The sequence below is a fragment of the Marmota flaviventris genome, chromosome 10 (genome assembly GCF_047511675.1).
Source record: "Marmota flaviventris isolate mMarFla1 chromosome 10, mMarFla1.hap1, whole genome shotgun sequence".
In the NCBI taxonomy this organism is placed as follows: Eukaryota; Metazoa; Chordata; class Mammalia; order Rodentia; family Sciuridae; genus Marmota; species Marmota flaviventris.
In genome coordinates, this window is record NC_092507.1 from 105,591,000 (window position 1) to 105,618,576 (window position 27,577).

Below are 27,577 nucleotides of genomic sequence, written 5' to 3' on the forward strand. Positions count from 1 at the left end.
AGCTCATCATTTCTGATTAGCAACAAAACTGTATATGTAAAAATAGAAGCTAACTGATATATGCCTACACGTTGGGTACATTGAGTGCTGTAATATTGATCTATCCATTAAAAGTGAGGTATTGGTAACCTATAGAGACACTAAAAGACAATAGGGCAGAAGCTAAAATATCTCAGATCTACACTGCAAGAGAGGAAGACTCATAGACATCATGAAAAAACAAGGGAGGAAAGTGCCCCAAACAAACCAATATACTACAACAATAGAATCCATAGATGGTGAAATGTCAGGAGAGGAGTTCAGGATATTCATAACTAAAATGATTTGGGAATTAAAAAAACGACCTAAGTGAGTAGATACAGGCAAAAATTGATCACTCCAACAAAGAGATGAGAGAGCAAATACAACTTGCAAGAGATTACTTCAAGAAAGAGATAAAGATACTGGGGAAAAAAATAGTAATACTTGAAATGAAAGAAACAATAAGCCAATTAAAAAACCAATACTTAGCATCACCAACAGACTAGATCACTTGGAAGTCAGGACCTCAGACAATGAAGACAAAATATACAATCTTGAAAATAAAGTTGACCTCACAGTGAAGATAGTAAGAAACCATGAACAGAATATCCAAGAATTATGGGATAACATCAAAAGACCAAACTTAAGATTTACTGGGATAGAGGAAGGTTCTGAGATTTAAACCAAAGGAATGCACAATCTCTTCAAAGAAATAATAGCAGAAAATTTCCCAAGCATGAAGGATGAACTAGAAAATTAAATACAAGAGGCCTAAAGAACACCAAATGTACAAAATTACAACAGATCTACACCAAGACACATTAAAATGAAATGCCTAGCATCCAGAATAAGAAAAGACCAATTCGGATCTCAGCAGATTTTTCAACACAGACTCTCAAAGCTAAGAGATCCTGGAACAACATATACCAAGCTCTAAAAGATAATGATGCCAACCAAGAATCTTATATCCAGCAAAATTAAGCTTCACACTTGACAATAAAATAAAAACCTTCCATGATAAACAAAAGCTAAAAGAATTTACAACAAGAAAGCCTGCACTACAGAACATTCTTGGCAAAATATCCCAAGAGGAGGAAATAAAAAACAACAATGAAAATCTGCAACGGGAATAACTACAATAAAGTAAAAGCCAACCAAAAGAGAAAAGGTCAAGCTAAATATCAAAAACAAACAAAAATAACCTGTAATACAATTCATGTCTCTTTCAACTTTTTAATAAATTTTACACAAAAAAATTTAACAACATCATCTAATTTTTCAGATTTTTGTTTATTTCATATTTTTTGTTTTCCATTTCTCTTCACAAAGTTATACATATATGTTCTTTAAAAGTTTTAGGATTTTGTTATATTTTAATATATAATTAAGCTGGTATGTGTATCTACATTGCCTATGATAGGAGATGAGGTATATTTTACTCTCTTATAATTTAAAATCCATTATTCAAGATTCAAGGATGAAAAAAATCAATCAGAGTAAAAATTGTTTAATAAGGTAATTATAAAGGTAAGGGCAGGGTTGAGGGTATCTAACAAATTTTGAGAAGCACCTTTCCTCCTGTAAACTTGGAGAGGTAAGAGGTGAAATGAGAGCCATTATAAAAAATTTGTAGGAGAAGGTGACCTAACTGAAGTTATTCCCACCAAAAGCATGTAGAAACCAACTCACAGTATAAAACACCTCGCTCTACTCTTGAATATTCTAAGTTCATCTCTTTGGTGTCCCTTTCTGATGGAACTCAACAAGAAACCACATAACAAGGGGACTTATCAGGCAGCCTACAGCATATGTCTTACCAAAAGGTGAAAGATGGAGAAAAGAGCCAATATGGCAGCCACTGGTTACATGAGGCCACTGAATATTTAAAATATGTATATGTATAGTGTGCTATGTGTTAAATAGATATTAGATTCCAAAGAATTACTAGTACAAAAAAAATGGACATAAAATATCTTACTAACAATTATTTTTTTTTTTTACAAATTATGTTGGCAATCCATTGGTTTAAATGGAAATATATTAAAATTAATTTCTCTATTTAAAAAAATAAGTAAAGGACAAGGTAACACATTCTGTATCTTGACAACAGTACTATATATCCATATATGCCGTCTTTTTTATACTTGTGTTATCAAAATTCATATAACTATAAACGGAGTAAACTGCCCCACATATAAATTATAATCTCAATAAACATGACTTTAAAAAAAAATCTAGTTCATGGTGTTTTAACAATATTGGGCATATACTAACCACCTAATAAATAATGGTTATTATTATGATTCTTGAAAACAACCAGCCTCAAGCTGTTTCATAGTGAGGTAGGGAGGGGAAGCATGGGAGGAATAGACAAACTCTAGATAGGGCAGAGAGGTGGGAGGGGAAGGGAGGAGGCATGGGGTTAGAAATGATAGTGGAATGAGATGGATAGCATATCCAAAGTACATGTATGAAGACATGAATGGTGTGAATATACTTTGTATACAAAGAGATATGAAAAATTGTGCTCTATAAGTGTAATATGAATTGTAATGCATTCCATTGTCACATAACAAACCAGAATTTAAAAAAAAAAAAAAAGGAATGTAAGTGCTCAAAAAAAATACCTCACTACATCTGAGAAAGGTAATCTAATGTCTTAATAAGACCATTTCAAAATAATCAATAAGATTTGTCCCTAGGGGATGAGATTATGGCTCAGTGGTAGAGCAATCGTCTAGCAGGTGCAAGGCCCTGGGTTCGATCCTCAGCACCACACATAAATAACGGTATTCTGTGCAACTACAACTAAATAAATAAATAGACAGATAGATAGATAGGATTTGTCCCAAAGGTGAAGGCATCCATAAGATTAGTCACTTCAAGTAAAATATTAGCCACATTCCAGGTAAAATAAGACATTTCTGAACAGAACAAACTAAGGCTAATACAGGATTAGTAAGTATTCTTTTAGAGTAGTGAAAGTTGCCATTAAAAAAAGAACAAAAAGCATTTCCTTTTACAATCAAATTTGAGATATTCTATCTACTGTACTTTATATACCATATGGGGGAAAATGAGCACAGAGATTAAGAAGAGTTTTGAAACCTGAATGTGAGTGCTTAAATCCTGATTCTAGCACTTACTATGGGACCCTATACAGACCACTAAAGCTTTCTGTGGGGAGATGGTCTCCCTTTAAAACAGTCATAATGCCAGTACATAACTCATGAATAGCTGCTGTGAATTAAAGGAGCATTCAACATTCAGAAAAGTGCCTGGCACAAACTGGGCGTGGTGTCGAATGTCTATAACAATCTCAGTGACTCAAGAGGCTGAGGCAGGAGGATCTCAAGTTTAAGGCCAGCCTCAACACCTTAGTGTGACCCTGTCTCAAAATAAAAAAAATAAAAAAGACTTGGAGGGGGGGGTGCCTGACACAAAGTAAAGATGCAATAATTATTAGCAATTAGGACTATCAGATCCAATTAACATGAATGAATTCATTAAAGAAATCATACAGTTGCACACACCTACAATCCCAGCTACTCAAGAGGCTGCCGCAGGAGAATTGCAAATTCAAGGCCAGCCTACACAAGCAACACAGTGAGGCCTGGGGACATATACATATACATACACACACACATACACACAACCTAAGTATGGTTAAACTAATTTCTCCTAACCTTTCTTGACAATAGATTCATAAAACTTATTTCCATCCATTAGAAATACTGTTCTTTGAAACAATCGTTTTTTAAAATAGTTTTTTAACTAAACATAATAAAAACATGTTCAAAAATTCTAGACTATGGATAGACTAAATAATCTTTTTTACTTGTAATACACAGGTGCCATGGAAGGTGGGAAAATTTATAAGAATTTTCTTATATACCTGACTTAAGACTTTCAGTACAGTTTCAAACAGTTCAGATGAAAGGGACTTATGACGAGTGAATAAATATTACTAATTCTCAAGACAAAATATGGTTAAAATACAAAGTTGTGTATTAAAAGAATAACTAAGCTTAGTGCTTATATTTATTTAGCTGTTTATAAATCCCTAAGTTTCCTGCAAATAACACATCTAATTTGAAATCTATATTTATGCTTTGATGTTAGATATCAATTAGCTGTATTTATGAGAATGTCAGTTAACCATCCATGAGGACATTGCTTTACAGATTATAATCCATAATCTAAGTACGTTACAGTTGGAAATAGCTTATTTGAACCACAGGAACGACAAATAAATAATATAATTCCATTCTTAAAAACCCAACCCTACATAATGATATATTTTGACAAATATTCATAAGACAGTCAATTAGACTTGAACATGAAAACAAATAATTCATCAATCAACACACACTACTTTAAGAAATAAAACACACAAAAGTTAGATTTAAAATGCTAAGGGACAAAATTGGGGGTCAATATTTGCTTTAAGAAGAATAAGTAATTTTTAAGCACTCAATAATTGAGTATGACCTCTGTACCTATGTTCTTTGTGTTCCAATAGTTGACAGTCTCTACATGTCAATCTATCGCATGTTTCACAGAAGAGTTTCAACTGTTCTTGTTTGTGTACAGGGCAGAAAACAGGGCGCTGACCAGATGCTCCAACAGACTCTGTAGCAAAATTTAAAAAAAAATAGTTTTTTAACTAAACATAATAAAAATTTAGACTAATTTTCTAAATTCTTATTGATGCTAGTATCCAAAACTTATAAAAAAGTAGAAAAATTGTATAGAATCAAAAGAAAAAGGTTAAAAACACATGTGTCTTACCTGAAACATCTTCTTTTTTCCTGATCAAGTGATCTTTAGTGAATTTTACTCTTTGATGTGCTTCAATACATGTCTTACATAGCCACTCTCCACATTCTACACAAAAGCCAACGGCACTTGCATTGTCTTCACAACTAGTACATACCTGAAAGAATATTGATCTATATTAAATTTACCAAATAGAGATCTACAAAATAAAATAGGGAAAACTTTATAACTGGGTCTCAAATACACTGGTTAATTCACTATACAAAGAATAAAATTATTCTGTTATCTATTTATCTTCAACAAAATCCTTTTCCTTATATATCAAACATTTAAGTAATAAAAAAATCTAAGGCTTAGAACACAAAGTCTATGCAAAACTTGACTTTTAAAGTAATGACTTCAGTTTTATTTAATGTTTGAGAGTAGAGAGCCATCCTTTATTTTCAATTTGAAACAGACCTATCTATAGCAGTACTATCCTAAACTACTTAACTATCCAAACACATTTTTCTTATAATTTACATTTTCATATCAAGACATTACTATAAAGAAAACTTGAGAAGCATACCTGTTCTGATTTCTCATCAGAACTGCTAGGAGCTTCTGATGTGTCCTTCACAAAATAGTTATCCACAAGGTCTATCTGTCTGCATTCTTGGCGGCATACTGGGCACCGTATTACACCAACTACAACACAAAATGGCAACATTAAATAATATTCTTCAAAAGAAATAAAAGGAATTTGTGAATGATCAAAACCATTCATTTATCACACACAAGATCAAAGTAATGAGCAACAAGAGAACTATGTAATATAACCCAGAGTTATTTCAGGTGCGGGGCATACCCTAGAGGAAAGAGAAAACAAGTGTTAATATGCCCTCAAAACAGTGTTTTGTTTTGTTTTGTTTTTATTATTGTAAGATGCAGTTGGCAGAATGGCCCCAAAAGAAATCCTTATCTTTGAAACCTATAAATGTTACTTTACCTGGCAAAAGGAACTTTGCAGATGAGACTAGATTAAGGCCCTTGAGATTAGAAATATTTCTGGAATGCCCAAAAGGCCCTAAATGTAATGAATTGATACTATAAGAGGGAGGTACATGCAGATTAGACTACAGATAAGCAGAAGGCAATTGGTAATGGAAACAGAGATTAAAGTGTTGTACTTTGAAGATGAAGGAAAGATGGGCCACTAGAAGCTGGAACAGACAAAGAAATAGATTTTCTCCTACCAGAACCTGTGGAAGGAATCAATCCTGCCAAAACTTTGGCTTTAGGCAAACCTAAAACTGATTTCAAACTTTCAGCCTCCAGAACTATAAGTAAGATATGTGTTGTTCTAAGACATCAAGTTTATGGTTATTTTGTTTACAGCAGCTATAGAAAACTAAAATACAATCTTATAACCTCAAATTATGACTTGGTTTAGAGATACTTTAATTTATGCTACTGTGGGAAGATCATTTATACTACCAAAACTGCTGAGGTAACATAACATTTTTTAAAGTTTAAAGAACTTTAAAAAAACACCAAAGTCAATACAACAATCTACTATGTATCAATAAAATTGAAGATAAGAATGAAAATGACATAGTCCTTGCCTTTACAAAAGAGCTAAAGAGGGCTGGGATTGTGGCTCAGTGGTACAGTGCTTGCCTAGCATGTGTGAGGCACTGGGTTCGAGTCTCAACACCACATATAAATACATAAATAAAATAAAGATCTATCAACAACTAAAATTTTTTAATTAATTAATTAATTACAGCTATTGTGTCCATCTACAACTATAAAAAATTTTTAAGAAAAATAGAATGATTATACAGGAAATACGTATAATTAACTGCCGCAAAGATATGGGAGCAACTATTTTTATTTGTGGGTGGGGGGTGGGAGGTTTTACTGGAGATTGAACCCAGGGGCATTCTACCACTGAACTATATCCCTAGCCCTTTTTATTTTGAGACAGGGTCTTACTAAATAACCCAGGTGGCCTGGAACTTGGAATCCTACTGTCTCAGCCACCTGAATAGGTGGGATTACAGGCCTAAACCACCACACCCAGCTGTGACTAACTCTTAGAAGGTAGCTTTTTGCTAAAGAGATTATGCTCACCTGGAGTCTTAAAGAATAAACATGAATTTATAGTGTGCAAGAAAGTATTTGCTTGGCAGGCCTGAGTTAGTCAAATTTTGCACATTCTTAAGGCCTGTCTCAGAACTGGAGATGACCTTTGAACCAATGGGATGGGCTGCCTGAATAAGAGTTTTTATTTTTTTATTATTTTTGTTGTAGTTGGACACAATACCTTTATCTTAATGTAGTGCCAATAGTATGACTTAGGGAGAATGCCTATTCTAGTATACCAGAGGACTACTGCATTCATATTGACTTCTGGGTGGATTGGCATCCATAGTTGCTGCTGTCAGCTATACAGAGGCTGCATCCCTTAAAGATTGATCCCCTGCTAAAAACCCTCAATCCCAAGGCTCAGGTGAGATTCCCTGCTTGGCAATATGCTGTGTACTGTCCCACATTTTTTCCTAGGATAGTTAAGTACCTCACAGTTTAACTACACTAGAAGGGAACATCTGAAAGTTTGCATCTTCTTTCTCTAGGACACCTTTTGTCTTTGCCAATTTCAATACGTATCCTTTCACTATGACAAAACAGGAGTCTAGCAGTTTTTCTGAGTCCTGAGAATCCTTCTATTAGATTATCATTTTCCAAGTTGACAGGACAACCCAACTCAACTAAGAATGGAAAAACAGATGCAAAAAGGATAGCATACATAAAGTTCACTAAAGATAAGGGGCTATAAAAGATAGCATAATATATGTATATATACACACATATAATTGCATATAAAAATATTTTAAAAGTTAATGTAGGGGGCTGGGGTTGTAGCTTGGTGGTAGAGCACTCGCCTAGCACATGTGAGGCACTGGGTTCGATTCTCAGCACCAAATAAATAAATGAATAAATGTGTTGTGTTCATATACAACTATTTTATTTAAAAGTTAATGTAAACCTTGCAACACCTAACTAAAGGAATATTTTTGTTAAAGAACACAAAATATGGAGCAACAGTCTATGCTCACAGTAAGACAGACTCAAATTGGGATTGGGTATGTTGCTCAATGGTAGAATGTCTGCTTAGCTTTCACAAGCCCTGGGTTCAATCCTCAGGATCCAAAAAAACAAAAAAAGATACTGGACACAGTGGTGCACACCTGTAATGCCAGCAACTCAGGTGGTTTAGGCAGGAAGATCACAAGTTAAGAGTCCAGCCTCAGCAAATTCAAGGCCAGCATGGTCAATTTAGCAAAACCCTGTCTCAAACTAAAGAACAGGGCTGGGGATATGGTCAGTAGTAAAGTACCCCTGGGTTCAAATCCTAATACAGGGGTAGGGGGAATGTCAATATGATCAAAGTACTCATTATTCCTGTGTAAATGGATGATTCAATGTTATCCCAGTTATTCTATTTCTTTTGAAGCTCAACAAGCTCTCTGGTTCTTCGAAATTTTCAATTTAATCTAGCAGGCTGACAACACAAATTCACCTTTTTCTCATTCGAAATCCCCATTAAAATATTAAGAAATTTAGAAGATTAACACACTAACCCTGGGAAAAAAAACTTGAAGGTGCACAAAGGGGCAAGGCTCACAAATCAACAAGTAGCAATTTTAAGAGAATTTAAATGGAAAACGATAACTGAATAGTGAAGAAGAAACATCAGAAACACAAGGATACACCTAAGAAAGACTCATTTGCTGAAAAGTTTTTCAGAGAAGCTTAGAATTCAGAAACATGAGATTAAGGAAGTCCCAGTGAGACATAAGGTAATAAATGCAAGCCTAAAGACATCAGCAAACCCCACTAATTAATCTATAAGAACAAATTGCACAGCAACCAGTATGACTGATCCCCAAGACAAAACAGTTGAAATTTGCTTAGGGATCATTTTGTTATATGCTTCTTTAATTATCAACAAATCTTAAAATTATATAAATGTCTGCATTTAAAATAAGAGCTATTTTACACTTTTCAAGTGAATTCGTGAATGAGTAATTACTGTATAGAAAATGAGCGTGCTCCTAGCTTTATCATTCAGTGCTAATTGCCATGGTGAGTTCTGATCATTATACAAAACTGACATTCAAGCTTCAAAGCCAAACCTAGTGGCCAAAATATCCCTTAAGCTGATTTCATCATTTCAAAGACTAAGTTCTGAGAGACCCACTTGTGCTTTCTAAATTGGTGTCTTTTAAATGCCAATTTGCTAAAAAGTTTCATTTGGGGATGAGGGGAGAGATGCGCCTCTTTCTAAAAGGCAAAAACAGAATTGGACTCAGTGGTAGCACACTTGCCTGACATGCCCAAAGAGTTGGGTTTAATCCCCAGGGCTATAAAAAACGAGAGGCCAAAATATATTATTAGTCTACAAAGTAATTTGTCTTCAAAGTGTTAAGTGGAATTACTTTCAGTAAATCAACTGGTATACTTAAATGACTGCAGTAGAACTGAAGAGATGTGGAAAGGTGGAATGACACCCTCTCAAACATATAAAATGGCTAAAATTAATAAATTTAAAAAGTGGGCTGGGGTTGTGGCACAGCGGTAGAGCACTCGCCTAGCACCACATTAAAAAAATAAACAAAATAAAGGTATTCTGTCCAACTACAAATTATATATATATATATATATATATATATATATATATATATATATTTTTTTTTTTTTTTTTTTTTAAGTGTATTTTTCAAAATAAATACACAATTAAGTCTGGAAGCAAGAAGAAATTTTGAAGTGCCAAAACAGGAAACTCAAAGCCCAAGCAATGCAGCACTAATTCAAATAGGCCACACAGGATCATTCCATACAACTGCTGAGAACAAGGCAACAAAGTTTAAAAGTTGAAATAACTTCCTTTTATAAAGCTATGGAGTAGGATTTAGGTGTCCTACAGATTAAAATCCTCACCAGACTTAAGAGTTAACCACAATAAGTCATGTGACAAACAGAAAATTCAATGGCTTATTTTCAAAATACAGTTATTTAGCCTTAATTGGGATGTAAGATCCAAATGTAGGAATTTTAGCTAGCCAGGTGCAGTAGCATGCCCTTCTAAGCAGAAGTAGTTCACATTGCCAAGCTATTTCCGAGCATGTGTTTGATTCCTTGGTGTTTCTACCAATTTTGTAAAACTCCTGGTATTTCTAACAATTTTGAATTTCTAACAATTGTTTATTTAGAAATTGTTAACTTCTAACAATTTTGAAAAATTTCCTGGTATTTCTAACAATTTTTGAAAAATTCCTGGTATTTCTAACAATTTTGGTGCCCAACACGGGGCTCCATAAGTCAACTAGGGGGTTGTGAGGACTCCCTCCTTACAGGAGACACAACCCAACTGCCTTGACACAGTGGCTTCAGAGTGGGGAAGGAAACTGTAATCCCTGAGGCCAAAAAATGAACCCAAAAAAGCATCACAGTGACAAGGTAACTCCGTGCATAGACCAAGGTAGGTAAAATCTATTCTCAAGAAAGAGTACTTCCTTGGTGGTCAGGATATACCAGAGGCTGTTTGAGTGTTACTAAGACATGAGTGCATGAAACCCCTATGAAGGGAGGAATTGAGACTATATTCAGAAACATGAAACCATACCTAGGAAAGGGGAATGGGGAACGTACAAAAAATCCCCAGTAAGAAGGATTGAGCACACAGAGTACCTGGAGTATACAAGAAACCTCCAATAAGGTGTAGGGATTGAGGACATGGGGGAAACGTAATTACAGTAACAGGAACTTCCAAAAAAAAAAAAGAAGAAAGAAAAGAAATAGGGAATAAAAATTCTAGGTTTAGGGACAGAGAAGGACAATGGAAAGATCCAATATGTCAAAGTCTTCTTTTCCTCTGAAGAGTCCTCTAAGCATGGAAAATAAACAGTGGTGATGATGGAAGTAAATCTGCCCCCATTGAGGATGAGTGGCCACCTGAACCTTTGATTTCAGTGCCCACCATAACTGACAGACACTATTCCTATAAACTGCACAAGCCCCTTTCATGTCTGGGTCATACTGTAAAAATCTGTGACAGGCTCTATTTTAATTTCTAAAGGGTTAAATATAATAGTTCTTTTACCTACCTATAAGGATTTAAGTTACCAAATCTTTGTTTCCTGTCTGTTTTATGTATAATTGTGCACACTTGTGGATTGTATCATGTCTATATACATTCTTGAGTCTATATCATGGTACATGATATCAAAATTTGCATATAGATATTCATATAGATAAATATCATGATTTAATGAATGGATCCAAATGCCCTTCTGTTCACGCGACTTATACTAAATCCAAAATTCTAAAAGCTAAATGCTCCAAAATTCAAAACTTTCTGATAACCAAAATAAGATCATAAGTGGAAAATTCCATTCATAACCTCATGTGACAGACAACAGTCAAAACAGAGGTACACTAAAAATATAGTATAAAATTACCTCTAGGCTTACTGTTTATTATACAACCGCGGGGGGGGGGGGGGGGGGGCGGAGCTTGGGAGGCTAAAGCAGGAGAATCTCAAGTTTAAGGCTAGTATGGGTAACTTAACCAGACCCTGTCTCAAAATTAAAAGGCATAGGAACATAGCTCGGTGGTAGTGTTCTTGCCCAGTATGCATAAAACACTAGGTTCAACCCCTAGTACTAAGAGATGGGGGGTTGAGCTGGAGATGAAGATGTAATTCAGTGGCACAGCATTTGCCTAACAAAGTTATGGGTTCAATCCCCAGCACCTCCAAAAGAAAAACAAGAAGAAAACTACAATAAAGCAATTCCTTAACACAGTATCTGAGGGCCTGGAAATTGGGTCATATAAAATAGTCAAGTTGTTGGAAAGTGAATATAGTCTGTGGAAGCCTTACTAAGTAGCCAATAACAAATTTCAAAGATTAAGACAACAACTAGGTACCACGCTGAAGCTACAGCTTTGAGAACAGTACTTTAAGAATAACTGTTCTAAAGCACAGGCGAAGAATTCCACGAATCGCCAGGTGCAATGGTGCATACCTGTAATCCCAACAATTTGGAAGGCGGAGACAGGATAATCACAAGCTCAAGGGCAACCTCAGCAATTTAGCAAGACCCTGTCCCAAAAGAAAAAAAGGAGGCTGGGATATAGCTCGGTTGGTAGAGTGCTTGCCTCACATGCACAAGGCCCTGGGTTCAATTCCCAGCACCACAAAAAAAAAAAAAATTAAAATTAAAAATAACTTTTTAAAGGACTGGGGATGTAGTTCAGTTGTAAAGTGCCCATTGGTTCAACCCCAAGTACAAAAAAAAAAGAATTCCAAGAAATCTCTGCTGGCTGGTACAAATTTTTTTCAGCCTGATTCATAAAAATTGACTTATAAAAACTACTGCAGGAACTGAGATTGTAGCTCAGCTGTAGAGCACTCACCTAGTACGTGCAAGGCCCTGGGTTCAATCCTCATCACCACATAAAAATAAATAAATAAAATAAAGGTATGTGTCCAACTACAACTAAAAAATATCCAAAAAAAAAAAAAAAAAAAAACTACTCCAAACATGTGAACTTTACTTTCCGCTGCCTATGCCCCTTGTCTAATGTTTCCCAGCTCAACCTTGCTATATCCTGCACTTCTGTCCTCACTCAAGAATTCTAGTTTCCATTTGAGAATGAAGGCTTTGCTGAAGATAGCAGCCAATCATGGTCAAATTACATTTACATTAATATAAGATTTTACTATAAAATTAATATGTATTAGTTCATTTAGACCTGTTAAAGTAGGTTCAGTGACTCTCGGTGACTCTCCACACTGATAAGGAGAAAGAGGTTCAGTGAGACCAGGAAACTTTCTCAAGGACATATGGTGATATAAATGGTGGAGGGGGCCCGGCAGGACAGGCAACATCTGAAACCAAGATGTGAGGGACTACAACATGAGTCCTTTTTTTAATTTTTTTTTTTTTTAGTTATACATAACATTAGGATTCGTTTTGACATAATTATAAAAGCATGGAATACAATTTGCTCTAATTCAGTCACCAGTACTTCCCCTTTCTCTCCTCTCTTCTCTATTGACTTTTCTCCTATTTATTTAAAAGGTTTTTTAGTGTCTTGTGGATATTCACATATGTACATAGGAAAGTTAGGTCAGATTGATTCCACTGTTCTTCCCTTATTCCATCCCTCCACCTTCTACCTCAACCCTTTCCTCTGCTCCACTGATTTTTCTTCTATTTTAATGGAATTCTCCTACCCCACTTTATTTTGGACTAGCTTCCACATATCAGAGAAAACATTTAGTCTTTGACTTTCTGGATCTGGCTTATTTCACTTAGCATGATAGTCTTCAGTGGCATCTGTTTACCAACAAATGCCATAATTTCATTCTTCTTTATGGCTGAATAATACTTCATAGCATATATAAACCACATTTTCTTCATTACAGAATGAGCTCTTAAAAACTATGCTAACCTACCTTTCTAATTAAAAAGTTGGTCTATTGTCTATTAATAACAAAATAAGATTAAACTAAGACTCCATTGTAATATAGATGATTATAACTAGAGATGAGGAAAAATCAACTGGCACAATAAATGACTGCATGATGATGGGAGTAGTATTAGTTACAGTAAGGAAGAAATTCAAAATTGTAGATGATTCTCAAGCTTCTGGTGTGGCTCATCCATGAAAAATTATACAATTACTCAATGAAAAAAATGTATTTTCACCAAAATGTAATGAGTAGGCTTTAAGTACATCCTACTTAACTAGCACAGTTGTGAATCTGAGGAGTCTGTATAAAACCCACCAGTACATAAGTAATTCAAATCTGATAAGGAGTTATGATTACTAAGGAAAAACCATGTCAAGGACAATACCTCGGACTGAGATGTAGCTAGCTACAGAGCCTAACGCGCACAAAGTTCTGGGTTTAATCCTGAACATCACCAAAAGAAATTTAAAAAGACAGTACCAATATTTATTAGTCTATCAGAAGAAAAGGAAGTTTCAGATTTAGAAGATGGCTTTCAGACACTGTCAACTGCAAATCCCATGATGTTAACATCAAAATAAAGTATACAAACATATATGTATAACTGAAACAAGAATCAAACTACTGGGCTGAGGATGTGGCTCAAGTGGTAGCGCGCTCGCCTGGCATGCGCGCGGCCCGGGTTCGATCCTCAGCACCACATACAAACAAAGATGTTGTGTCCGCCAAAAACTAAAATAAATAAATATCAAAAAAAAAAAAAGAATCAAACTACTTTTCCATTTATGGTCAACTTGTCATCACTCTTATCGATTTACTTTTAGAATTGCATACTTTTTTTTTTTTTTTTTTTTTTTTTTTGCGCTTTTTGTTTTTTGGTACATGGAATTGAACCCGGGGCACTTAACCGCTGAACCACATCCTCAGCCCTTTTTGTATTTTATTTAGAAGCAGGGTCTAGCTGAGTTCCTTAGGGAATCATTAGGTTGCTGAGGCTGGTTTTGAACCTGATATCCTCCTGTCTCTGCCTCCCAAGTGACCAGGATTACAGTCATGCGCCACCGCACCAGCGCACACTATGTTTAAATGTTAGCAGACTCTTGGTCTTGAACCTAACAATGTTTTTATTTAGTCAACCCTAGCCTCTCTTGCTGATACCCTCCAGCAGCCACTTTAATCAACCTTCAATCAATAACTCTCTCCTTTCTCTTAGAAAATAATTATGAATGAAAAAGATACATTTTCAGGTGGAAAAAGAAGTTGAGGGGATTTATCACTTATGGCCCCTACTTAAGTAGGAGGCTAGTACAAGTAATGAGAAACTCCTTGTGGGTTGAGTTTTTGAAAGTCTGAATTAAATAACCCAGGGAATGGAAAGCTGGAGAGAATAAGATTGTCAAGAGGTGCCAACAGCCCTGAATTTGAGAGGTATAATCATCCTTAAACAAATTCTTCTCTCCACCATATACTATGTCCATTTTTCTCTATTTCCACCCTATGTGTACCCAACAATAGGCAACAATAGGCAGCTAAGAAGAAATATGTATTAACTAAGGGGCATGAAGGCAAAAAAAGAAAATAACTAGATTCTGAAACAACAGGTCCATTGATCTTTTAGAGATTTTTATAGCAAAGGAGGTTAACAGCAGACAGCTGTTAGCATGAGGAGCTGGAGATGTGAAATGTTCGTTGCCCTGTGATAAGAGCTGATAATAAAGAGAAGCAAAGAGAATGACTGCAAATTAAAACCTAGCATGTGTAATTCAGCAAGATTCTGTCTCAAAATAAAAAGGGTTGAGGATACAACACAGTAGTTAAGCTCTTGCTAAAATGAGTGAGGCCCTGGGGTTCAATCCCCAGTATGTCAAAAGGTGTGTGTGGTGGTGGTGGTGGGGGGTGACTTTTATATTTTTAAGGGAAAAGAGAAAAATCTATAAACATTGTATGCAGTCCACAAAGCCTAAAATATTTACTATCTGGTCCTACAAAGAGTTTACTGAACATTGCATAAAATTGATTTTTCACTAAACCGAACAGAAATGATTCTTCATAATGATATATGTTCACATAAGGCAAGGCTTTGGTCTGCATGTGCACATGTGTGCTTTAAACTTGCATACAACTAGGTTCTCTTTTCTCTTGTGCCAGAAGGAGGCAGAAAATTATAATGGCCCAGTGGTGTCTCAGCTCATAACCATGAAGACCCAAATTCCATGGCTGCCTAGATCCAGTAAACTGCTTATTTACTGTTTTCTTTAGGAGGTCATTTGAATTCTGCACTAACAGACTTATCAGTTATGAATGGATTATGAAAGGTCATCTTCTCTAACTCCAGCTGTACTAGCTGAGCAGGGAACAGTGGAGGCACTGCAACTCTTTGGAAAAGACATTAAATTTCAAAAAGTATCAGTACAGAGCAGATGAAACAAAATGTATCATGTCTACCCTGGTCTAATGGTTCACCAATGACCACTAACCACATAATCATGGCCAAACTTGACCCTGTAAAAGAAGCCATACTCACGAATAGGCAAAGAACAAGTATATCCCATTTAAGGAGGTTCCATAACTTGAGGGCAACCAAGCTGAACAATCAGAAAATGGGACCTGTTGTCTTATATTCTCTCCTACTAAGGCAAAACTAATTGAGGAGGCAGCAGAGGAAGAAGGCAGCAGAGGCTACAGCAATGAAGCAGAGGTGAATTTTGAGTTTAAAAAAGAGAGAATGGGATCCTAATTAGAATAAGTTATACTCCATGTAATTATAATATGTCAAAATACACCTCTACTGTCATGTATATATAAAAAGAACAAATTTTTTAAAAAAGGACTCAGAACTCTTATAAAAATGCAATTACAAATAAACATAATTTCTATAGTATAAAAATTAAAAGACCTGGAAAAAGGAATGACAACTCTTTAGAAGAAAATTAGTAGCCAGGAAAATCAAACTTTAAGACGTAACCATTGAAGACTCTAAAGCACAGGGAACAAAAATTGAAAATGATATTATATCAAACAAAGAAGCTTCTGCACTAAGAACAGAGCAGGGAGGAAGAACATGAGAAGAAGATTACCATTAAACAGGGATGAGAGGTGGGAGGGAAAGGGAAAGAGAAGGGAAATTGCATGGAAATGGAAGGAGACCCTCACTGTTATACAAAATTACATGTAAGAGGAAGTGAGGGGAAAGGGGAAAAAAAAAACGAAAGAGAAATGAATTACAGTAGATGGGGTCGAGAGAGAAGATGGGATGGGAGGGGAGGGGAGGAGAAGGGGGATAGTAGAGGATAGGAAGGGCAACAGAATATAACAGGCACAAGTATGGCAGTATGTAAAAACGTGGATGTGTAACCGATATGATTCTGCAATCTGTATATGGGGTAAAAATGGGAGAGTTCATAATCCACTTGAATCAAATATATGAAATATGATATGTCAAGAGCTTTGTAATGTTTTGAACAATATTAAAAAAATAAATTAAAAAAAAGAAGCTTCTGCACAACAAAGTAAACAAAAGGGTGAACAGTCCTCATAGTGAATAAAGTATTTGCAAACCAACAATCTGACAAGAAGTAATATTCAGAATAAATGAGGAACTCAACAGTTAAGAATAACAACAACAACAATCATCCAATTTTAAAAGGGGCAAATAAGGGCTGAGGATGCAGCTTTATGGTACAATGCTCTTCCAGCATGAACAAAGCCCCAAATTATCTAAAGGAAATTAGCATATGAAATAAGGTTCAATATATCAATCAACCAGGAAATACAAATCAAAGCCACAATGAGTTACCTCACTCCAGTTGAGAATGGCAATTATCAAAAATACAAAAAATAACAATGCTTGTAAGGTAAAACAGAAAGGGGAACACTTTCATACACATGAGTGGGAATGTAGATTAGTATAGTCATTATAGAAAACAGAATGGAGGTTCCTCAAAAGCCACAAATAACTACCTTACCGTCTACTTATCCAATTCTGGAAATATCCCACTAAGGAAATGAAATCATTAGTAAAAGAGATACCTGTACTCCCATATTTATTGTGGCACTATTCACAATACCCAACATACAGGATCAAAATGTCCCTCAAGGACTTGGGTTGTGGCTCAGTGGTAGAGTGCTTGCCTGGCATATGTGAGGCCCTGGGTTCGATCCTCAGCACCACATACAAATAAACAAGTAAAGTAAAAAAATCCACTGGTAGCCCCCCCCCCCCCAAAGAAAGTCCCTCAATAGATTAATGGGTAAAATTGTAGCGACATGGATGAAACTGGGGGATCTATGTCAAGTGAAATAAGAAATAAGGCAGGCACTCATTTGTGAAAGCTGCAAAAATCATTCTCTTCTTAGAAAAGAATGGAATAGTGATCACTACAAACTAGAAAGGGAAGAGGGTAGAACCAATAATGGAGACTGAAATACACTCAGTAGGAGAAATGAGTTCTGGTGTTCTACAGCACATTAGAATGAGTATAGTCTACAACAATATATAATATCAAAATACCAAGAAGAAACTGAAAGTTCCCAGTAAACAGAAATGATAAATCTTTTGAGGAAATGGAAACGCTAATTACCCTGTTTTGATCATTACACACTGTACAAAATATACCAAATTATAGTACTGTACCCCACAAATATGAACAAGGGTAATGCATCAACTAAAAACATATGTAAGTCAGTGGTAAAGTGCTTGCCTGGCATGGGCCCTGGGTTCAATCCGCAGACACACCACACAGACAAACACACACATAAAACTGGCCAAAAAGGATCTGACCCCAAAGCTGAATCAATAAATGAAAATTTTTAACTTAGAAAAAGAATCTGCTTTACTATGTCCACAAAACTATAATGATGCACCTTCGTCATAGTATTATGGTTTGAATATGAGGTATTCCCCCAAAGCTCCTATGTTAATGAAGGAACATTTAGGTAAAGTAATTAAATTACTAGAGCTGTGATCTAATCAGTGGATTGACCCATTTGCTGGGTTAATAATTTGAATGGACTAACTGGGTAGTAACTGCAGGCAGGTGGGGCTGTCCTGGAGAAAGTAGGTCACTGGGGCATGTCTTTGGAGTCTATATTTTGTACCTGTTGTCTCATATTCTCTCTGCTTTCTGGCTACCATGAGGTAAGCAGCATTCCTTCTCCATGCCCTTCTGTTAGTCAGCAAAGAAAATCTGACTAACAAGGGAAAAATTCTAAAAATTGAAGATTTTACTACATGGCTACTATGGCACACACTTGTAATTTTAGTACTCAGGAAGCTACAAGCTAAAGGAAGAATCATTAGAGACCACCAGTTCAAGATTAGTCTAGGTAACAAAGTGAGACCCTTTCTCCAAAACAAGATTTTTCTGACTGCATACATATGGACATAATTCAATAACTCTTTTTTTTTTTTCTTTCTTTCTTTCTTTTTTGGGTACCAGGGATTGAACTCAGGGGACCTCAACCACTGAGCCACATCTTCAGCTCTATCTTGTATTTTATTTAAAGACAGGGTCTCACTAAGTTGCTTAGTGCCTTCCCATTGCTGAGACTGACTTTGAACTTTCAATCCTCCTATCTCAGTCTCCCCAGCCACTGGGATTACAGGCATGCGCCACTGTGCCCAGCAATATCAATAACTTAAAAAAAAAAAATAATGAGCTAAGAAACTGAACAGATACTTCAAAGAAAAACAATTGATCAACAAACATAAAAAAAAGTTCATCATCTCTAGCAATTAGAGAAATGCAAATCAAAACTAAGATTTTATCTCACTCCAGTCAGAATGGCAATCATCAAGAATACAAACAGGGGCTGGGGATGTGGCTCAAGCGGTAGCGCACTCGCCTGGCATGCATGCGGCCCGGGTTCGATCCTCAGCACCACATACAAACAAAGATGTTGTGTCCGCCGAAAACTAGAAAATAAATATTGAAAAAATTCTCTCTCTCTCTCTCTCTCTCTAACTCTCTCTTTAAAAAAAAAAAAAAGAATACAAACAGGGGCTGGGGTTGTGACTCAGTGGTAGAGTGCTCGCCTAGCATGCATGAGGCACTGGGTTCAATCCTTAGCACCACACAGAAATAAAATAAAGATACTGTATCTACCTAAAACTAAAAAATAAATATTAAAAAAATACAAGCAAAAGTAAGTGTTGGTGAAGATGTGGAGAAAAAGTTACACTCATACATTGCTGGTGGGACTGCAAATTGGTGAAACCACTATGGAAAGCAGCATGGAGATTCCTCAGAAAACTCTGAATGGAACCACCATTTGACCCAGCTATCCCACTTCTCTGTTTATACCCAAAGGACTTAAAAAAATCAACATATAACAGTGACACAGCCACATCAATGTTTACATTGATGCAGCTCAATTCACAAAAGCTAAACTATGGAACCAACCTAGCTAGATGGCTTTCAATAAATGAGTGGAAAAATATACACAATAGAATATTATTCAGCTTTAAAGAAGAAAGAAATTATGGATTTGCAGGCAAATGGACAGAACTAGAGAATATCATGCTAAGAGAAATAAGCCAATAACACAAAACCAAAGGCCAAATGTTTTCTCTGATAAGCGGACTGCTGATCCATAGTGGGGCTGGGGATAGGGAAGAATGAAGGAACTTTGGTTTTAGAGGGGGGAGTGAGGAGAGGGTTGGGGCTGTGGGGATGAGAAGGATAATAGAATAAGACAGACATTATTACCCTATCTATACCCTAGCTATATACACGTATGATTACACTACTGTTCTGTTTCTGCACCATGTACAGCCAGAGGAAAGAGAAGTTGTGCTCCATTTGTGTACAATATGTCAAAATGCATTTTACTGTCATGCATAACTAATTAGAACAAATTAAAAAAAAATAAGATGACCTGCTGGGTTGAGATATATCTCATAAGTCCACTGCCTGCCCACCACTACCACAACAACAACAAAAAATAAGTACCTTCACTGAAAACTGTCAACTCAATGAAGTAAAATAATTGACAATTAGGAAAAAAATATTATGGTTCAAACATGAAATATTTTCTTTTAAATTTTAAGGACTACCAAAACAGAAAACATTTTCTAACATGGTATACATTATCTTATTTCACAATAAAATAGTTCAAAACAGCCAGACACCATGGTGCATGCCTGTAATCCCAGCTTCTTAGGAGGCTGAGACACAAGGATGGCAAATTCGAGGCCAGCCTGGGTAATTTAGTGAGGTTGTCTCAAAACAAAAAAATACAGGACTAGGGATATAGCTCAGTAGTAGAGCAACCCCTAAGCTCAATCCCCAATATGTGGGGTAGAGAGGGGGAAGTAGTTCAAAACAAATTATATAAGAAAATATTTGGCCTCTGTCGTTCTAATAAAAATTATTTAGAGTCTGGGCATAGTGGCACACACATAATCTCAGCTACTCAGAAGGCTGAGGCTGGAGGATTGTGAGTTAACACAGCAAGACCCTATGTCATAAAAGTTCTGGGGATATAATGTAGCTTAGTAGCAGAGTATTTGCCTAGCAAGCTATACACAAAAATAACAAAAATTTTTATAATGATAAAAATATCAATTATGAGGAAGATATGATTAAAACCATATGTGCACCTAATAATTCACCTTCAAACCTATGTAAGGAAAAATCTGGTGAAATAAAAGGGAAACAGAAAAACAAAATAGCATGGAGATAAACAAAATAAAACAGAAAAGCAGAGACTCATCACCTGCAGGAAAATTAAATGGTCTAATAAATGTATACATATAATCTTGTTTTATTGCACTCACGGTGAATTACAGGTTTGTGGCAACCCTGTATCAAGAAAGTCTATCAATGCCATCTTTCCGACACACTTACTTAACTTCATGTCTGTCACATTTTCCTAAATTTTCACAGTATGTCAACTTTTTCATTAGTATTACATCTTTTATGATGACCTGTGACCAGTGATTTTTAAATATCACTATTATAATTGCTTTTGGGGCACCACAAACCACACTCATAAGATGGTGACTTTAATCAATTTTGTGTGATATGATCATTGCAGCCCCAGTCTCACTTTCTCCTTGGGCGTCCTTATTCCTTGAGACACAATAATACTGAAATTAGAGCAAATAAAAATCCTACAATGGCCTTGAAGTGTTCAAATGAAATGAAGAGTTACCCTTTAAGTCACACTTAAAAGATCAAGCCTATGAAGGCATTTTGAAAGCTGAGATAGATCAAAAGCTGGGGCTTCTTGTGCCAAACAGTTAGTCAAGTTGTGGAGACATATGAAAAGTTCATGAAGGAAATGAAAGTGCTACTCCAGTGAACACCCAAATGATAGGAAAGCAAAACAGCCTTGTTTTATCACTGATACAGAGAAAGGTTTAGCAATCTGCATAGAAGATCAAACGAGACACAACATTCTCTTAAGTCAGGCCTAATCCAGAGCAAAGCCCTAAATCTCTTCAATTTTATGAGGGCTGAGAGAGGTGATGAAACTGCAAAAGAAAAGTTGAAAATAGCACAGGTTGGTTAATGAGACTTAAGAAAAGAAGCTGTCTCTGTAACATAAAAGTACAAGGTGAAACAGCACCAAGTGCTGATTTAGAATTTACAGTAAGTTATCCAGAAGATCTGGCTATGATAATTGATGAAAGTGGATATGCTAAACAAAAGATTTGCAATTTAGGCACAATTCTACAGAAAGAAGACACTATCTAGGACTTTCATAGCTAGAGGAAAAGTCAATAGAACAGGCTGACTCTCTTATTATGGGCTATTGGCACTGGTAAGTTTAAAGTGAAGCCAATCTTCACTTACCACTGCAAAAATCCTAGGGCATTTAAAACTCATATTAAATCTACACTACCTGTACTCTAAACGAACAACAAAATCTGGATAACAATACATCTCTTTACAACATGATTTACTAAATAATAAATCCACTGTTGAAACTATTGAGTGGGGCTGGGGATGTGGCTCAAGGGGTAGCGCGCTCGCCTGGCATGCATGCGGCCCGGGTTCAATCCTCAGCACCACATACAAACAAAGATGTTGTGTCTACCGAAAACTAAAAAATAAATATTAAAATTCTCTCTCTCTCTCTCTCTCTCTCTCTCTCTCTCTCTCTCTCTTAAAAAAAAAAAGAAAGAAAAGAAAGAAACTATTGAGTAAAAAAGATTCTTCTCACAGTATTACTGCTCAATGACAAAGTGCCTGATTACTCAAGACCTCCAATGGAGATATGAGATTAAGGTTAGTTTCATGCCTACTAACACAACATCCATTCTGCAGTTCATGGATAAAGAAGTAACTTTTAGGGCCGGGGATGTGGCTCAAGCGGCAGCGCGCTCGCCTGGCATGCGTGCGGCCCGGGTTCGATCCTCAGCACCACATACGAACAAAGATGTTGTGTCTGCCAAGAACTAAAAAATAAATATTAAAATTAAAAAAAAAAAAAAAGAAGTAACTTTTACTTTAAAGTTTTGCTATTTTTTTAAAGAGGATATTTTGTAAGGTTATAGCTTCCATAGGTAATAATTCCTTTGAACTAACAGGGCAACGTATATCAAAACCTTTCTGGGGGGGCTGGGGTTGTGGCTCAGTGGTTGAGCACTTGCCCAGCATGTGCAAGACCCTGGGTTCGATCCTCAGCACCACATAAAAATAAATAAATAAAATAAAGGTATTGTGTCCATCTACAACTAAAAAATAAAAAAGAAACATTAAAAAAAAAAAAAAAAACCCCTCTGGAAAGACCTCATCATTCTGATGCCACTAAGAATATCTGTGATTCATGTGGGGAGGTCAAAATAAAATTATCAAGAGTTTGGAAGGCGATAATGCATGCCTGTGATCCCAGCAGCTTGGGAGGCTGAGACAGGAGGATCTTGAGTTCAAAGCCAACATCAGCAAGGTGCTAAGCAAATCAGTGAGACCCTGCCTCTAAATAAAATACAAAATAGGGCTGGGGATGTGGCTCAGTGGTCAAGTGCTGGAGTTCAATGCCTAGTACCAAAAAAAAAAAAAAAAAAGAGTTTGGAAAAAGTTGTTTCTGACACTCATGGATGTCTTTGGTTCAGGACTTCAGCAGAAGATGTAACATTAGATGTGGTAGACATACCAAGAAAAGTAGAATTAGAAGTGGAATCTGAAAATGTACCTCAAATGCTGCAAATTCTTGATAAAACCTGAATGGATGAGGAATTGCTTCTCATGGGTGAACAAAGAAAGTGGTTTCTTGAGCTGGACGCAGTGGCACACAAAGTAATCCCAGCATCTCGGGAGGCTGAGGTAAGAAGATCACAAGTTCAAAGCCAGCCTCAAATTAGTGAGACCCTGTCTCAAAATAAAAAATAAAAAGGGCTGGGAATGTAGCTCAGCAGTTAAGCACCCCTGGGTTCAAGCCCCAGTACCAAAAGAAAAAGAAAAAAGGAAAATCAGTTTCTTGAGATAGAACATAGCCCTCATGAAGATGCTATGAATATTAATGGAAGGACAACAAAGGATTTTGAATATTATTCAACTTAATAAAGTAGCAACAAGGATTGAGAGAACTAACTACTTTTTTGTTTTTTTAAGGTGGTATCTTGTCAAGTGTGGTGGCACATGCCTATATGAGGCAGGAGGATCACAAATTCAAGGCCACAATAGGCAACACAGCATACTCAAAAAAAGGGGACTAGAGATATAGCTCAGTGGTAAAGAAACCCTGGATCCAGTCCCCAGAACCACAAAAAGATGGCGTATCACTATGTTGCCCGTGCTGTTCTCAAATTCATGGGGTCAAATAGTCCTCCTGACTCCAATTTATTTATTATTTTTACAGTGCAGGGGACTGAACCCATGGCCTCCCACATGCTAGGTAAGCCTCTATAACTGAGCTACACTTCTAGCCCCTGACTCCGATTTTAAAAGAAGTTGCATTGTGGGTAAAATGCTATCAAAAAATACCACATTATCAAGAAATTTTTCATGAAAAAGTCAAATGAAGTGACAAACTTCATTGTATAAGAAAATACTATAGCCACTCAATTCACCAATTCAGCAATCGCTACCAGAAGACTCGGCAAGCATCAACATTGAGGAAAAAGACTCTACCAGGAAAGAGATTACAATTTGTTGAAGTTTCAAATAGTCATTTGTACTTTTACTAACAATAAATGGTGTGTAGGGGGAGGGATATCCATGAGTATTTTGTTTTTGTCTTTTGGGGTGGTGCTGAGGATTGAACCCAAGGCTTCATGCATGCGAAGTAAGTGTTCTACCACTCAATTACATTCTCAACCTAATAAAGTATCATTTAATAAAGCATACACTGTGGGGTTTTTTGTTGATTTTCATTTTTTAGGTATAATACTATCACAAACTTAAGACTACAGTATAATGTAAACTTATTTGCACTGGGAAAAAAAAAAACAAAAAACTGTCTGACCCAGTTTATTGCAACATTTGCTTCACCACAGTGGTCCAGAATAAAACTAACACTCTCTGAGGTATGCCTGCAATGAAGTATTAAATAAGACGAAAAAGGATCAGAAAAATATTTTAAGAACTAATGGCCAGTTTTCCCAAACAATAAAAACTATAACCCAAGAATGTAAGATTCTCAATAATCCCTGAAGATAACATCTCTACATAAAAGCATGCAAAAGCACATCATAATCAAATTGTTAAAAAACCAGTAACAAAATATCTTAAAAGCAGAAGGAAAAAATAGATATGTGACATACTTAAACATAAAGAACAGTAACAGCAGAACTTTCATAAGAAACTGTAAGAGCCAGAAGTTAATGCAATGACATCTTTTTAAAAGTAAAAGCATCTGGGTACTTTGATACATGTCCATAATCCCAACTACTCAGGAGGTTTAGGCAGAAGGATCATAAGTTTAAGGCCAGTCTGTGCAAGTTAGTGAGACTCTAACTCAAAAAACAAAAAGGGTTAATAATGCACCTCAGTGGTGAAATACCCCTAGATTCAATCTCCTATACCCTGCCCTCGGACCCAAAAAAGAAACAGTGAAAGCAGACAGACCCAGGAAAAAATATCAACCAAAAGTAAAAATGAGTGAAAATTAAATAAAAAGAGATTGCAAGTATACAACTAATACATTAAACATAAAGAAACAATACATTTAACTATGACAAAGAAAAAATATGAAAATAGTTACCTAGAAATAAACAGAAATCTAGAAATAAAAATAGCTAAATAGTAACAGGAAAATCATTCAAATGAAGGGAAGCTATGACAAAAATAAAATGACTTCTCAGTATACTTTTCAAATGAGGTAAAAAAGAAAATGCAACAGGTATGGATAACTTAAAGAGTTATTTATATATTCCTAGAATAGAAAACATACATTCTTTGGTATGTCTGTGAACATTTAGCAAAATGTATCCTTGTCTTTAGCTACCAAAAACAAGCAAGAAAAACTTCTCCCAGGGGCTGGGGTTGTGGCTCAGTGGTAGAGTGCTCACTCACCTAGCATGCATGAGGCCCTGGGTTTGATCCTCAGCATAACATAAAAATAAAATTAAAAATATTGTGTCCACCTAAAAATTAAAAAATAAATATTTAAAAAAAGAAAAACTTCTCCCAATTCAAAGGGTACCAAATTTTATAGTGCACGTATTGGTTATATATATAAACAATTTAAATTTTACAAAATAAAAAGTTTATTACATATTGTTATGGCTTAGATGTGAGGTGTCCCCCAAAAGCTTATGTGTGACAATACAAGAAGGTTTAGAGACCAAATGATGGGGTTAAGAGAACCTTAACCCATTCAGCCCAGTGGCACACACCTGTAATCCCAACGGTTCAGGAGGCTGAGACAGGAAAATCCAGAATGGAGAATTCAAAGCCAGCCTCAGCAATAGTGAGGCACTAAGCAACTGAGTGAGACCTTGTCTATAAATAAAATTCAAAATAGGGCGGGGGGTGTCCAATCCCTGGTACCCACTAAAAAAAAAAAAAAAAAACAGAGAACTTTAACCAAATCAGTGGATTAATGCCCTAATAGGGATTAACTGAGTGGTAACTGTAGGCAAGTAGTACATGGCTGGAGGTAGGTTCCTAGGGGCATGCCTTTGGGGTTTATATTTTGTTCTTTTTGAACAGAGATATCTCTCTCTCTCTCTCTCTCTCTGTCATTCCTGATCATCATGTCCTAAGCTACTTTCCTCCACCATACACTTCCACCATTATGTCCTGCCTCACCTCAGCCATATATGAACTGAGACTTCTGAAACTGTGAGCCAACATAAAATTTTCCTCCTCTAATTGTTCTTGTCAGATCTTTTGGTCCCAGCAGTGAAAAAGTACACTAAAACATAACAAAAGAAAAATCAATTTTAATTTGGAAATCCAAATTAAAATAACAACCTATCTTGAAAAAAATGGAGCAAAAACAGCTGGGTATGGTGGCACTTGCCTATAGTTCCAATAGGAGGATCACAAAGTTCGAGGCCAGTCTGGGCACCTTAGCAAAATCCTGTCTCGAATAAAATTAAACCAGGTGCAGGGGCACACACCTGTAATCCCAGCGGCTGAGACAGGAGGATAGCAAGTTCAAAGCCAGCCTCAGCAAAAGCAAGGTACTAAGCAACTCAGTGAGATAATTTTACCAAACTGAAGTTTCTTTAGTTACTCCAAGTAGTAAAACGTCAATACAAACTAAAAGTTACAAATGAAAGTTATAATTATATCTAAACCAACCACTAAGAAACTATTCAAAACACTAGATTAAAACTATACAAAAACTAAAGATGGACTCTTAAAAAAAAGTTTAGATAATTCACATAAAGAAAAGAGAAATAGAAATAAAGGCATCCTTAAGCTATAACACAATCATAACTTTAAATATACCTACATACCTTAAATATCTCTAAATACACAAATTAAAAGACTGACACAGTGGAAAAAATAAAAACATGCCCCCAAATCTTCTATCTACAAGAAACTCATTTCAAACATGAAATCAGTTCACTGAAAGTAAAAGGATGGAAAAAGACATATCATGACCATTAATCCCACTCCCCCACCACCTCCCTTTTGAAACAGTCTTACTATGCTGCTCAGACCAGGTTTCAACTCCTGGGCTCAAGCAATCTTCCTGCCTCAACCTACTGAGTAGTTGGGACTACAGTCGTGTACCACAAAACCCAGGGCTTGTTATTTTTTAAAAAGGACAAATTTTGGAAAGGTAGTAGCAGCAGTTCTGTATACCCTTCCCTAAGGAGATGATAAAAACTGATTAAAAATATTTTTT

At 36.0% G+C, this 27,577-nt stretch overlaps 1 protein-coding gene across 3 annotated transcripts in view; it reads right to left on the minus strand.

The window, feature by feature from the left end:
* Positions 1-27,577, minus strand: part of Trim33 (tripartite motif containing 33) — a 123,156-nt gene that overhangs the window by 74,112 nt on the left and 21,467 nt on the right. For all 3 annotated transcript variants that reach the window (XM_071618219.1, XM_027940273.2, XM_027940272.2), the window contains exons 2-4: positions 5,369-5,487; positions 4,813-4,957; positions 4,521-4,653 (exon numbers count right to left, since the gene is read on the minus strand). In XM_071618219.1, coding sequence (XP_071474320.1) covers positions 4,521-4,653; positions 4,813-4,957; positions 5,369-5,487 — 397 coding nt within the window. The remainder of the gene's footprint in view (positions 1-4,520; positions 4,654-4,812; positions 4,958-5,368; positions 5,488-27,577) is intronic.